The sequence below is a fragment of the Oncorhynchus kisutch genome, linkage group LG9 (assembly GCF_002021735.2).
Source record: "Oncorhynchus kisutch isolate 150728-3 linkage group LG9, Okis_V2, whole genome shotgun sequence".
Lineage (NCBI taxonomy): Eukaryota > Metazoa > Chordata > Actinopteri > Salmoniformes > Salmonidae > Oncorhynchus > Oncorhynchus kisutch.
The window spans coordinates 23,130,224-23,143,391 of NC_034182.2; the positions used below are offsets into that span (position 1 = coordinate 23,130,224).

At 41.9% G+C, this 13,168-nt stretch overlaps 1 protein-coding gene across 3 annotated transcripts in view; it reads right to left on the minus strand.

Annotated features, from left to right (window-relative positions):
* Window positions 1-12,587, minus strand: part of LOC109896910 (calpain-1 catalytic subunit-like) — a 30,510-nt gene extending 17,923 nt beyond the window's left edge. Inside the window, exons 1-3 of one of the 3 annotated variants that reach the window (XM_020491360.2) lie at window positions 12,457-12,587; window positions 1,499-2,164; window positions 675-744 (exon numbers count right to left, since the gene is read on the minus strand). In XM_020491360.2, the coding sequence (XP_020346949.1) occupies window positions 675-744; window positions 1,499-1,750 (322 nt within the window). In that variant the 5' untranslated portion in view covers window positions 1,751-2,164; window positions 12,457-12,587. Of the gene's footprint in view, window positions 1-674; window positions 745-1,498; window positions 2,165-4,337; window positions 4,486-12,456 lie in introns of those variants that run through there. The other 2 variants (XM_020491361.2, XM_020491362.2) reach the window with 2 other exon arrangements.
* Window positions 12,588-13,168: the final 581 nt, after the last annotated feature.

Consider the following 13,168-nt stretch of genomic DNA (forward strand, 5'->3'; position numbering starts at 1 on the left):
CCACAGAAGACGCCACAGTTGGGTTCGGCGTGCTGAAAAAAAGATAGTAGTACTGCTTCCTTCTAATGTGACATGATCTATAAATAGGGGTGAACGCCTATTGTTATCCAAACGCAGACGAAGGCTGTATGCTACTGCTAAAAATACATTCAAACTTAAAGACTACTCCAGCGAGGGCAGGTTTTATGTATGCCTTTTAAACCCCGGCACCCAAATACTCTTTGCTACTACACACTTTAGAGTTGAGCACGCTACTTCCTCTTTCTGTGCTCGGCATGCCGCATATTTAAGAGAGGGGTAGGCAGCTCTCTCCCAGCATTTGATTCAGTACCAAGTTATGAGAAGACTTTCAAATCAACCATTTGGCTCAGAGTTAGTATGCGATACAGTACCAGGCAACGTGTATACCTGCCCTATGTTTACTGTAGTGGCGGTATAGTACCAGTGCATCTCAGCCAGAGGGAGGTTGTTACTTTGTTTATAGATGTGAGATAGCAGAGCAGAGTGTAAATTATGCATCGCACACAGTGTTTGTAGAGGAATACACAAGAGTACCAAGATTGCAATCAAATCAAATCTCTGCGCACGCGCTCTCTCTCGCTCTCCTGACTTAGTGGTTGTTCCATCGGGCTCTCAGGCTCTCCACCAACCCTCCTTCTGAGACCTGGACTCACCTAAAGCTCCCTGGCAGATATCCGTGCGAGTGGCTCCATCCACTATGAACTGGGGACGGGTACAGATCTCCTGTAGACAGAAAGAGAGAGGGGGAGAAAGAAAGAAAAAGAGAGATAGCGAGAGAAAGGGGGAGAGAGGAAGAAAGAGAGAGGTAAGATATGCCAGATTGGTGTTGTTGTTGCTCACAAACACGCACACACACACACACACACACACACACACACACACACACACACAGGTAGGCTGACATTTCTCTTTTCCTTTCACCACAGTGTTGACACTGCACTGCAGCACTGGTAAAGCCTGTCGTCCTTGTTGTCATGGCGAACGGCGTCCCCGTCAGTCACACAAGTGCCTCATAGAATACATAAAAAACTGGCTGAGACATTCCTGCTAAACTACCGAGTACTGCATCTCCTCTCTCTGCCTCCCAACCGCCCCTCATCCACAGATAACTCAAGACACGAGCAGCGTGAGAGCTAGCTAGCTAAGCTATAAAAAGCTCTTCCCGCATTTTGAGCTGAGGAGCGAAGCAGCATGGTGTGTGTTCTCTCCGGGGATGTCGATATTGCAGTTCTGAGGGGCGAGGTGCTGGAGGAGATGCATTATGAAAGGGAATGAGGAGAGACGGAGTGTGAAGAGCATTAGGATAGACATGCACGCCAGCTAGGACACACACACACACGGGATAAGACACACACACACAAACTATTGCCAAAGACAATATATAATTATATAATACTTATAGGGGGCCTTTAAGGATCGGGTCTAAGAATCATCTCAGTAAGGCTCAGATGCAGTCCCAGCCGCAGTATCATCTCACCGTAGGTCTCATCCAGCGTACTCCTTGGGTCTTGGAGGAGCGTGGTCCCAACTCATTGAACCCCAGAGAAGAGGAGGCGCATGGGAACAGGCTGTCCTCAAACAGGCTGCGGCTCTGGAGGCACCGGGCCCTCAGCGACTCATAGTCCTGGCCCTGGAACTTGACTGCGTTGTGGTTCTGGCCCAGACCCTCGTCCCGGTCCCACTGGCTGCGCAACTTGGCGGCCATCCCCGAAGCATACACCTGCTCCATTCTCACCTGGCCGTAGTCGTATTTGGCTGTGGCCGAGGTCAAAGGTCAAAGCTAATCCAGGGAGCCAGTCAGGGAGGAGGTTAAAGGCTGACGTTCAATTAGGAATCAGACATAGAACAGCAACAGACAAATATGAGGCTAGAATTGTAGATGAGGTGGTGATAATAGGCTGTGACAGGCAGGCGGCTTAATGGAGAGCAGTGACAGTCCTAGTCATGTAAAAAGTGGTAGAGTGGGGACTGGAGGATGGGCTCAGAAGGAAAACATCTTCTTCACAGCACCAGGCAGATCTCAGAGTCACGGCAACAATTCACTGATTGGCTGGCTGTACCTTTAGCAGACAGGGCTTAGAAGCCAATAGAATGAGGTGAGACTCAGCGAGTTGGCTGTACCTTGTTGTCCCACCAAAAGCCCCTGGAGAAGGAAGCGAGAGAGAGAAGGAAATTAGTGAAATTCAAAACACATAAATATCTGTTTAACTCATGTAAGAATGTATACTTAATTCAAATACAGCCTGTACAGCTCTGTGCAGCACAGACAAAAGAAACAAGATACAGATAGCATGAGAGAGTTAGCAAATAGCACTTTGCCCCCCCCCCCCCCCCCCCCCCGACTCCTATAAATTGTCAACCCGCCATGCACGCTAGCTAGCAGAGGATTGCACTGGGATTACTCACAATAATAGTCAAACTGACTTCAGTTCAGTTCTCAGGTGAATAACATAGTTACTCATTGTGAACAAAGTTGAGTCATAAGTGCTTGACTTGGGGAGTCCCAGCTAGCATATAACATTCTGAGAACCATAGGTTTCTTAGGTGGGAATTACAGTACTTCAACATAACGTTTCCTACAGGTTTCCTTAAGGTTCTATTTCAAGTAATGTTCTCAAATTGTTCAGAAACTGTTTAGAAACAACGTTCTTCTGTGGCAATTTCAATACTTTGTTATAACACTTTCACAGGTTTCCTCATGGTTCTATTTAAAGTCATGTTCTCAGAACGTTCAGAGAACGTTAAGAAACAACGCTCTTCAGTGTGAATTTTAGTACTTCAGCATAACGTTTCCTACAGGTTTCCTCATGGTTCTATCTAAAGTAATGTTCTCCAATTGTTCAGAGAACATTAAAAAAACGACGTTTTTCTGTACGAATTTCACTACTTCATGATAACGTTTTGTACTTGTTTCCTCATGGTTCTAAGTCATGTTCTCAGAACGTTCAAAAACAATGTTCTTCTTTGAGAATTTCAGAACTTCAGCATAATTTTTTCCCTACAGGTTTCATCGTGGTTCTATTTAAAGTCATGTTCTCAAAACATTCAGAGAATGTTCAGAAACAATGTTCTTCTCGATCCTGTTAAGTGTGTTCAGGTGTGTTGTCTGCGCCCACTAACTAGCCACACCTGATCTTAATGAGTGCTTGTTTACATTGAAATGGGGTTTGAATTGACTAATTAAATAGCTTTGTGTTAGTAAAAAAAAAACATGCCATGCTAGTTCCATCCTGGTGGCACAGTGGACTAATTCCATGGATAGAGAACATTACAGGTTTGAATCTCTGCCAGAATAAAAAACATTTTTGTGTCTTTATATAATTAATGCCTAAGCAAATTCATTTCTTTGTGCCCTATCTGTGCTTGGAGTTCAAAACAGTTAACCAAACTAAGCTACCAGTGTTATTACAAGTCTTATTAAAACATTCTCAGAACGGTATTTAATTACCTTCAAATAACCTATCATTTCTGTTTTCAGAACGTTTATAAAACCTCCCACGGAAAAACTTCAAGGAACCATAGTAAAATGTTCTCATAACCTCCCTGCAACCTAAAAATGAACGTTCCCAGAAAGGCAAAAATTTCACTTCTGTTCTAAAATTAAAAAAAATATATATGGCTTCGTTCCCAGAACCAAATGTTTCAAGAAACTAAATGTGCTATCTGAGTTCTATTCTGCAAATGTAAAACTCTCTGAATGTTTTGCATGGACTTTGTACCACAGAAGGTTGGTGGCACCTTAATTGGGGAGAACGGGCTTGTGGTAATGACTGGAGTGGAATGGTATCAAATACATCAAACAAGGCCGTTCCATATAATCCGTTCCAGCCATTATTATGAGCTGTCCGCCCCACAGCAGCCTCCACTGATCTGTACTGAAGAGACAGCTACTAATCATGAGCAGAGACTAAGGTAAAGTTGTAGCTGGTATGTGTGTGTGTGTGTGTGTGTGTGTGTGTGTGTGTGTGTGTGTGTGTGTGTGTGTGTGTGTGTGTGTGTGTGTGTGTGTGTGTGTGTGTGTGTGTGTGTGTGTGTGTGTGTGTGTGACACAGTGTAGACAGCGCATAATGGGAGGGAACACAGCCAAGAACATGCAAAAGACTCTCAGGCTCTCTGTTTGACTCTTCTTTCATAGTTCCACAGCCTCTCTATCTTTCCCGTTTCCTCACATCACAATCACTCTATTTTTTTCTCTGTCCCGCTTTCCCACTCATGCTCTCCCACAACAAACAAAACAATGAGAGAGAGAGAGAGAGAGAGAGAGAGAAAGTCTGAGGCACATAATTGCTTCTAATCTATTTTAAACCTTTACTCACATTCTGTAGTTAAGTTTGCCTCACCTCTTTCTCACTCTTTTTCAGCCTGTCACTTTCACGCACTCACACAGGCAGAGGCTTATTCACACTGAGCTCTCTTCTTGTTCTACCTCTCAACTGTCAGTAAAAACAAAACCTAAGCCTTGTCTGTTTCTCATTGGTGCAGAAAGAGAGCCCGGTCAGGCACAGCTGCCACCCACTACTCTGCCACACCCATCGCTATTGCCTGTTGTTCCCTGACTCAAAGATTTTTCCCACTGGTCAGAGTTGACTTTCTAACTGACTCTCACCACTCCTTTAGAGTCTCGAGGGTAATATTATGGGGAAAGATAATGGAATGAAGTTACACCATCTTAGACGGAAGAGAATCAAGTGGAAATTGAACACATCTCTTTTAGTAGAAAATATTTTGGGACAGTTTCAGCACGTACCGAATACCTACTCAACCCCTATACATGCATGTCAGTTACCTACACATCGTCTGGGTAGAAACGTTCACATTTCTGTGACTGTGGTGGGTTGACAGACAGCGGAGTGTGGGTGTAGTCAGGAGTCTTCTCACCAAGTAGGGTTTTCAACTCAAATGAACATTTGATGTTCCTCACCTGGAATATTTCTCTGTTTTGCACCTCACTGCAAATAGTTTCACTAACGTGAAATTACAGATTAGTAGTCCAGACACATCATGATCAGCCCCACTGGTGTGCCCAATTCAAGACATATTGTTTCTTACTGATCTGTAGCCTATCACTATTGTATGATTACTGCTAATCAAATAGCCTAAAACTTAAAACAATTAAGCAATGAAGTGACAATTTGTCACTATTGACATCTGTATCACATGGGAGATAGCCTTATCCCCAGGCTAACTGCTACCGCATATAGAGAGCAATAGTAATGGCCTCTTTTTGTAGACACTAATTTAGGCCAACTCTGACATGGCTCGTTGACCAAAGCCTATGGGGGAAATGAATGGTGAACTCCTGACTGGCTGAGTAGGTGGGTAGCTGAGTAGGTGGGGCGGGGTCGACTGCGGTGGAGTTTACCAAATTCAACAACAGACTTGTATCGCATTAACCGGCCTGATAATAGCTCATTTCCAATTCGATTACTTTCTCTAAATATAAATTAATAGAATAGGAATGGAGTTACATGCCTACTCAGGCTGGTTATAGGCAGACAATCACATTCAACATATACCGTAGCCCATATAGCCCATCTATCCTACTTAAACAGGACTGATGACATGGACAGTGGGGTACATCGCAAATTCAGAACCGCTGTTGGGTACAAATTCAGAAATTCAGGACAGCAACATATTAAACTAAAGCACGGATCATTGGGAACAAGATCGGTGTGACTGCTAAGGCTTGATCCATAAATGAAATAAGGAAATAGGTAGCCTAGCCTACAAAACTAAAACTATCCATGTTCAAATCAAAAGGCCTGATTAACATGATATAAATAACGCAGCCACATCCTGAGACCCCGGTGCAGACACATTCAGTAATCAAAAGGCCTGATTAACATGATATAAATAACGCAGCCACATCCCGAGACCCCGGTGCAGACACATTCAGTAATCAAAAGGCCTGATTAACATGATATAAATAACGCAGCCACATCCCGAGACCCCGGTGCAGACACATTCAGTAATCAAAAGGCCTGATTAACATGATATAAATAACGCAGCCACATCCCGAGACCCCGGTGCAGACACATTCAGTAATCAAAAGGCCTGATTAACATGATATAAATAACGCAGCCACATCCCGAGACCCCGGTGCAGACACATTCAGTAATCAAAAGGCCTGATTAACATGATATAAATAACGCAGCCACATCCCGAGACCCCGGTGCAGACACATTCAGTAATCAAAAGGCCTGATTAACATGATATAAATAACGCAGCCACATCCCGAGACCCCGGTGCAGACACATTCAGTAATCAAAAGATGGTTTAAGTATTTCGTTTTAAAGCTCTGACGAAGGCCAAGCGAACAACAAACACTTTTCAGAATCATTCAAAATACTTCACCAGAGAGCATGACTTAGCCACAGATGATCATGTGCTTCTTGTATCTGTGGATTGTTTGAAATCACAAGCGTGGAGGCTAATATGCCAAGCTGGGAAGCCCGCAATTTGGTCTGAGCACGTGGCAATAGGCCTAGCTTATTATTGAGATGCGGCAGGCAGTGAAAAGCAATGCATCTAAAAATATGTGTGAAGATAAAATGTCTAATCACACTCAAGACACATTGAGACGAGAAGAAGGGGAGGGGTGTGTGGCGAAGATGTTGGCACTTCTCTCTACCGAATGTGCTCAGCTCTCCAGAATGCAACCAATTCTTGCGCATTCGTTGCTTTATTGTGTTAATAGTTTGCCCTGTTTATATATAGTACCTGTCAAAAGTTTGGACACATCTACTCATTCAAGGGTTTTTCTTTATTTTGACTATTTTCTACATTGTAGAATAATAGTGAAGACATCAAAACTATGAAATAAATAACATTGAATTGTTGTAACCAAAAAAGTGTTAAACATATCAAAATATATTTGAGATTCTTCAAAGTAGCCACCCTTTGCCTTGATGACAGCTTTGCACACTCTTGGCATTCTCTCAACCAGCTTCATGGGGTAGTCACCTGGAATGCATTTCAATTAACAGGTGTGCCTTCTTAAAAGTTAATTTGCGGAATTTATTTTCTTCTTAATGCATTTGAGCCAATCAGTTGTGTTGTGACTAGGTAGGGGTGGTATACAGAAGATATCCCTATTTGGTAAAAGACCAATTTCATACTGTGGCAAGAACAGCTCAAATAAGCAAAGAGAAATGACAGTCCATCATTACTTTAAGACATGAAGGTCAGTCAATGCGGAAAACATTGAAAGTTTCTTCAAGTGCAGTCGCAAAAACCATCAAGCGCTAAGATGAAACTGGCTCTCATGAGGACCGCCACAGGAATGGAAGACCCAGAGTTACCTCTAAGGCAAAGGATAAGTTCATTAGAGTTGGGTGGTCTCCCGAGTGGCGCAGTGGTCTAAGGCACCAGGTTCTGTCACACCGGCTGCGACCGGGAGACCCATGAGGTGGCACACAATTGACCCAGCATTGTCTGGGTTAGGGGACATTGGTGCGGCTTGCTCCGGGTTAAGTGGGCATTGTGTCAAGAAGCTGTGCGGCTTAGTTGGGTCGACCTTCGTCTCTCCCGAGTCCGTACGGGAGTTGCAGCGATGAGACAAGACTGTAACTACTAGAGGTCGACCGATTATGATTTTTCAATGCCGATACCGATTATTAGAGGACCAAAAAAAGCCGATACCGATTTTTTTATTTTATTTGTAATAATGACAATTACAACAATACTGAATGAACACTTATTTTAACTTAATATAATACATAAATAAAATCCATTTATCCTCAAATAAATAATGAAACATGTTCAATTTGGTTTAAATAATGCAAAAACAAAGTGTTGGAGAAGAAAGTAAAAGTGCAATATGTGCCATGTAAGAAAGCTAAAGTTTAAGTTCCTTGCTCAGAACATGAGAACATATGAAAGCTGGTGGTTCCCTTTAACATGAGTCTTCAATATTCCCAGGTAAGAAGTTTTAGGTTGTAGTTATTATAGGAATTATAGGACTATTCCTCTCTATACCATTTGTATTTCATATACCTTTGACTATTGGATGCTCTTATAGGTACTTTAGTATTGCCAGTGTAACAGTATAGCTTCCGTCCCTCTCCTCGCTCCTACCTGGGCTCGAACCAGGAACACATTGACAACAGCCACCCTCGAAGCAGCGTTACCCATGCAGAGCAAGGGGAACAACTACTCCAAGTCTCAGAGCGAGTGACGTTTGAAACGCTATTAGCGCGCAGCCCGCTAACTAGCTAGCGATTTCACATCGGTTACACCAGCCTAATCTCGGGAGTTGATAGGCTTGAAGTAATAAACAACGCAATGCATTGCGAAGAGCTGCTGGCAAAACGCACGAAAGTGCTGTTTGAATGAATGCTTACGAGCCTGCTGCTGCCTACCATCGCTCAGTCAGACTGCTCTACCAAATCATAGACTTAATTATAACATAATAACACACAGAAATACGAGCCTTAGGCCATTAATATGGTCGAATCCGGAAACTATCATCTCGAAAACAAAACGTTTATTCTTTCAGTGAAATACAGAACGGTTCCATATTTTATCTAACGGGTGGACTCCATAAGTCTAAATATTCCTGTTACATTGCACAACCTTCAATGTTATGTCATAATTACGTAAAATTCTGGCAAATTAGTTTGCGACGAGCCAGGCGGCCCAAACTGTTGGATATACCCTGACTCTGAGCGCAATGAACTGAAGAGAAGTGACACAATTTCACCTGGTTAATATTGCCTGCTAACCTGGATTGCTTTTAGCTAAATATGCAGGTTTAAAAATATATACTTCTGTGTATTGAATTTAAGAAAGGCATTGATGTTTATGGTTAGGTACAGTCGTGCAAACATTGTGCTTTTTTCGCAAATGCGCTTTTGTTAAATCATCCCCCGTTTGACGAAGTTGACTGTCTTTGTTAGGAAGAAATAGTCTTCACACAGTTCGCAACGAGCCAGGCGGCCCAAACTGCTGCATATACCCTGACAGAGAAGTGACACAATTTCCCTAGTTAAAATAACTTAATGTTAGCAGGTTTAAAAATAAATACTTGTGTATTGATTTTAAGAAAGGCAATGATGTTTATGGTTAGGTACACTTTAGAGCAACGACAGTCCTTTTTCGCAAATGCACACCGCATCGATTATATGCAACGCAGAACACGCTAGATAAACTAGTAATATCATCAACCATGTGTAGTTAACTAGTGATTATGATTGATTGATTGATTGATTGTTTTTTATAAGATAAGTTTAATGCTAGCTAGCAACTTACCTTGGCTTCTTACTGCATTCGCGCAACAGGCAGGCTCCTCGTGGAGGGCAATGTAAGGCAGGTGGTTAGAGCGTTGGACTAGTTAACCGTAAGGTTGCAAGATTGAATCCCCGAGTTGACAAGGTAAAAATCTGTCGTTCTGCCCCTGAACAAGGCAGTTAACCCACCGTTCCTCGGCCATCATTGAAAATAAGAATGTGTTCTTAACTGACTTGCCTAGTTAAATAAAGGTGTAAAAAAGTAAATCGGTGTCCAAAAATAAAGATTTCCGATTGTTATGAAAACTTGAAATCGGCCCTAATTAATCGGCCATTCCGATTAATCGGTCAACCTCTGGTAACTACCAATTGGATACCATGAAATTGGGAGAAAAAGTTCATTAGAGTTACCAGCCTCAGAAATTGAAGCCCAAATAAATGCTTCATGGAGTTCAAATAACAGACACATCTCAACATCAACTGTTCAGAGGAGACTGTGTGAATCTGGCCTTCATGGTCAAATTGCTGCAAAGAAACCACCACTAAAGACACTAATAATAAGAAGAGACTTGCTTGGGCCAAGAAACACGAGCAATGAACATTAGACCGGTAGAAATGTATCCTTTGGTCTGATGAGTCCACATTTGAGATTTTTGGTTCCAACCACTGTCTTTGTGAGATGCGGTGCGGGTGAACGGATGAACTCTGCATGTATATTTCCCACCGTAAAGAATGGAGGAGGAGGTGTTACGGTGTGGGGGTGCTTAGCTTGTAACACTGTCTGTGATTAATTTAGAATTCAAGGCACACTTAACCAGCATGACTACCACAGCATTCTGCAGCGATACGCCATCCCATCTGGTTTGGGCTTAGTGAGAATATAATTTGTTTTTCAACAGGACAATGACCCAACAAACCTCCAGGCTTTGTAAGGGCCATTTTACCAAGAAGTAGAGTGCTGCGTCAGATGACCTGGCCTCCACAATCCCCCGACCTAAACCAAATTGAGATGTTGGGATGATTCACGGCAGAGTGAAGGAAAAGCAGCCAACAAGTGCTTAGCATATGTGGGAACTCATTCAAGACTTTTGGATAAGCATTCCAGGTGAAGCTGGTTGAGAGAATGTGAAGAGTGTGCAAAGATGCCATCAAGGAAAAGGGTAGCTACTTTGAAGAATCTCTTTGAATACTTAGAAGAATGACGGAGGCCACTGTGATTTTCGAGACCTTCAATGCTGCAGAATTGTTTTGTTACCCTTCCCCAGATCTGTGCCTCGACACAATCCTGTCTCGGAGCTCTACGGACAATTCCATCGACCTCATGCCTTGGTTTTGTCTCTGACATGCACTGTCAACTTATGGGCTATTGTGTTTAGATGGATTAAATAAATAAAAAACAAATACATTTTTAGATCCAAGGCTGTTATGTAACAAAATGATGAAAAAGTCAAGGGGTCTGAATACTTTCCGAATGCACTGTACTACCATATACCTACAGTAGGTTTTCTTAACTCAGCTACTAGGAAGCTAACTACGTGAATAGTGAAGACATCAAAACTATGAAATAACACATATGGAATCATGTAGTAACCAAAAGTGATAAACAAATCAAAATATAATTGATATTTTAGATTCTTCAACGTAGCCACCCTTTGCTTTGACGACAGCTTTGCACATTCTTGGTATTCTCTGAACTAGCTTCATGAGGAATGGTTTTCCAACATTCTTGAGTTCCCACATATGCTGAGCCCTTGTTGGCTGCTTTTTCTTCACTCTGCTGTCCAACTCATCCCAAATCATCTCAATTGGGTTGAGGTCGGTTGATTGTGGAGGCCAGGTCATCTGATGCAGCAAAATTAACTTTTAACAAGGCACACCTGTTAATTGAAATGCATTCCAGGTGACTACCTCATGAAGCTGGTTGAGAGAATGTCAAGAGTGTGCAAAGCTGTCATCAAGGCAAAGGGTGGCTTCTTTGAAGAATCCAAAATATCAAATATATTTTGATTTGTTAAACACTTTTTTGGTTAATACATGATTCCATGTGTGTTATTTCATAGTTTTGATGTCTTCACTATTATTCTACAATGTAGAAAATAGTAAAAATAAAGAAAAACCTTGGAATGAGTAGGTGTGTCCAAACTTTTGACTGGTACTGTATAAATATTTCTAAACATATTGTTTTTCTTATAATATTACATTTCAGGGAGCTGTCTTCTAAAGACAACCTACAATGCTGCTTAGTACTGTAAAATAATTGTATTTTACTGTAGTTTCTTTCCCTATAAATGTACAGTATTATACTGGCACCACAGTCACCAGCTTAATACTGTAATTTTGCTTTACAGCAGAGATGCTGTAATATAGTTTACAGTACTATTTTCCTCACTGTAAATCATATTACAGCATCCTTGGTGTGGTGCCAGTATAAGGCTGTAAATGTACAGGGAAAGCTTTTACAGTGTCAGCTATAAACAGACATAAACAGGAAAAACTACATTCTGAAGGTAAGGAAAGTTTCCCCCAAAAAACAACTGATGGGCTGGCCAGCTGTCAAAGGCATGCTCTCATCGAGGTGACACAGTGAACAGCTGGACAAGCAGAGTCCTCTCATCTCGCCGCACATGTCTTTCACACAATTGACAGTTACCACATTTGGATTTAGTTGTGGCTTTTGAATAAACAAGCGACAAGTCCGACCATAGTAGTCTTTTTTGTTGAGTATCTGAGAGGACAGAGAGGCTACTAGACGCTAAGCTATTAAGTAAATTAATTCGAAATGTGCTTAACACCCGCTTGCCTTCAGAAGAAACGGAATAATTGGTCGGTCTAAAACAAATATAAAAGTAGCCTAACACACATGAAATCCTCACGGGAACAGGAAGATGTCAAAACACTGTTACAACACTGCTTGCTACAGCCATACAACTACTACATGATGTTACATGGTTTCAAAACCAGATCAGAGCCAAATCCAGAACATTTAATTACAGTATTAAGCTGGTGACTGTGGTGCCAGTATAATGCTGTACATTTACAGGAAAATACAATTATTTTACAGTACTAAGCAGCATTGTAGGTTGTCTTTAGAAGACAGCTCCGATGTAATGACGTCGCCCTTCTTCATAGTAAACTAGTAATTGCCCTAATGAGTAAAAATAAGTTACACGTGTGACTTATTTTAAGAAAAGTTAAAGAAATATCCTACCTTTTGGTGGTTGTTTAGCGGTTCAATATGTTGTTTTGTTTTCTCTGTTCTCTAGTCCGTTATGTCAAGCCCGGTTCCATCCACAGCCCAGCGTGAAGCGCATGGGTATAACCAGTGGGTGGATTCGATTATGCTTAGCCGTTGGTCACCGGGAAAAGACCCGTCACGTCATCGGAAGAAAGCGGGGAGGGAGGAGCGCAATTCTGAAATCTGTGGCGCTCGGCCATTTTGTCAACAAGGTAGCATGGTGCAGTCCAGAAATATCAATTTTCGATTAAATAAATGTTTGAATTTTCAAACTAGTTTTCATTCATCACATTTTTATTGTGATTATACACTAATGGTTCTTCTGTTATTTTAATGTAATAGATGTATCATGGGATGACACAGAGACCTCCCAGGAGATATCATCTAGCCCCTCCCAACTGCATCAAACAGCAGATATGCTGTTCCAAAAGGACCCAAATGTAGGCCAGGCCTATACTTTAAACTACACATTTTAGTCAGCAGCTGTTAGTATCTAATCTTGTGGATCCCTGAATTATACCTTTCATATTAACTGCCACTCAAAATAATGCGTAGAGGTCATCGAGAGTCTGATGACTCTCACAACAAGGGTAATCACAACCAGGGTAAGAAGACATAGCTAATCATGACCCTCTCAAAGAGAAAAAGATGAATGCTTCTGGCAATGCTAAGTACACAAGCCACT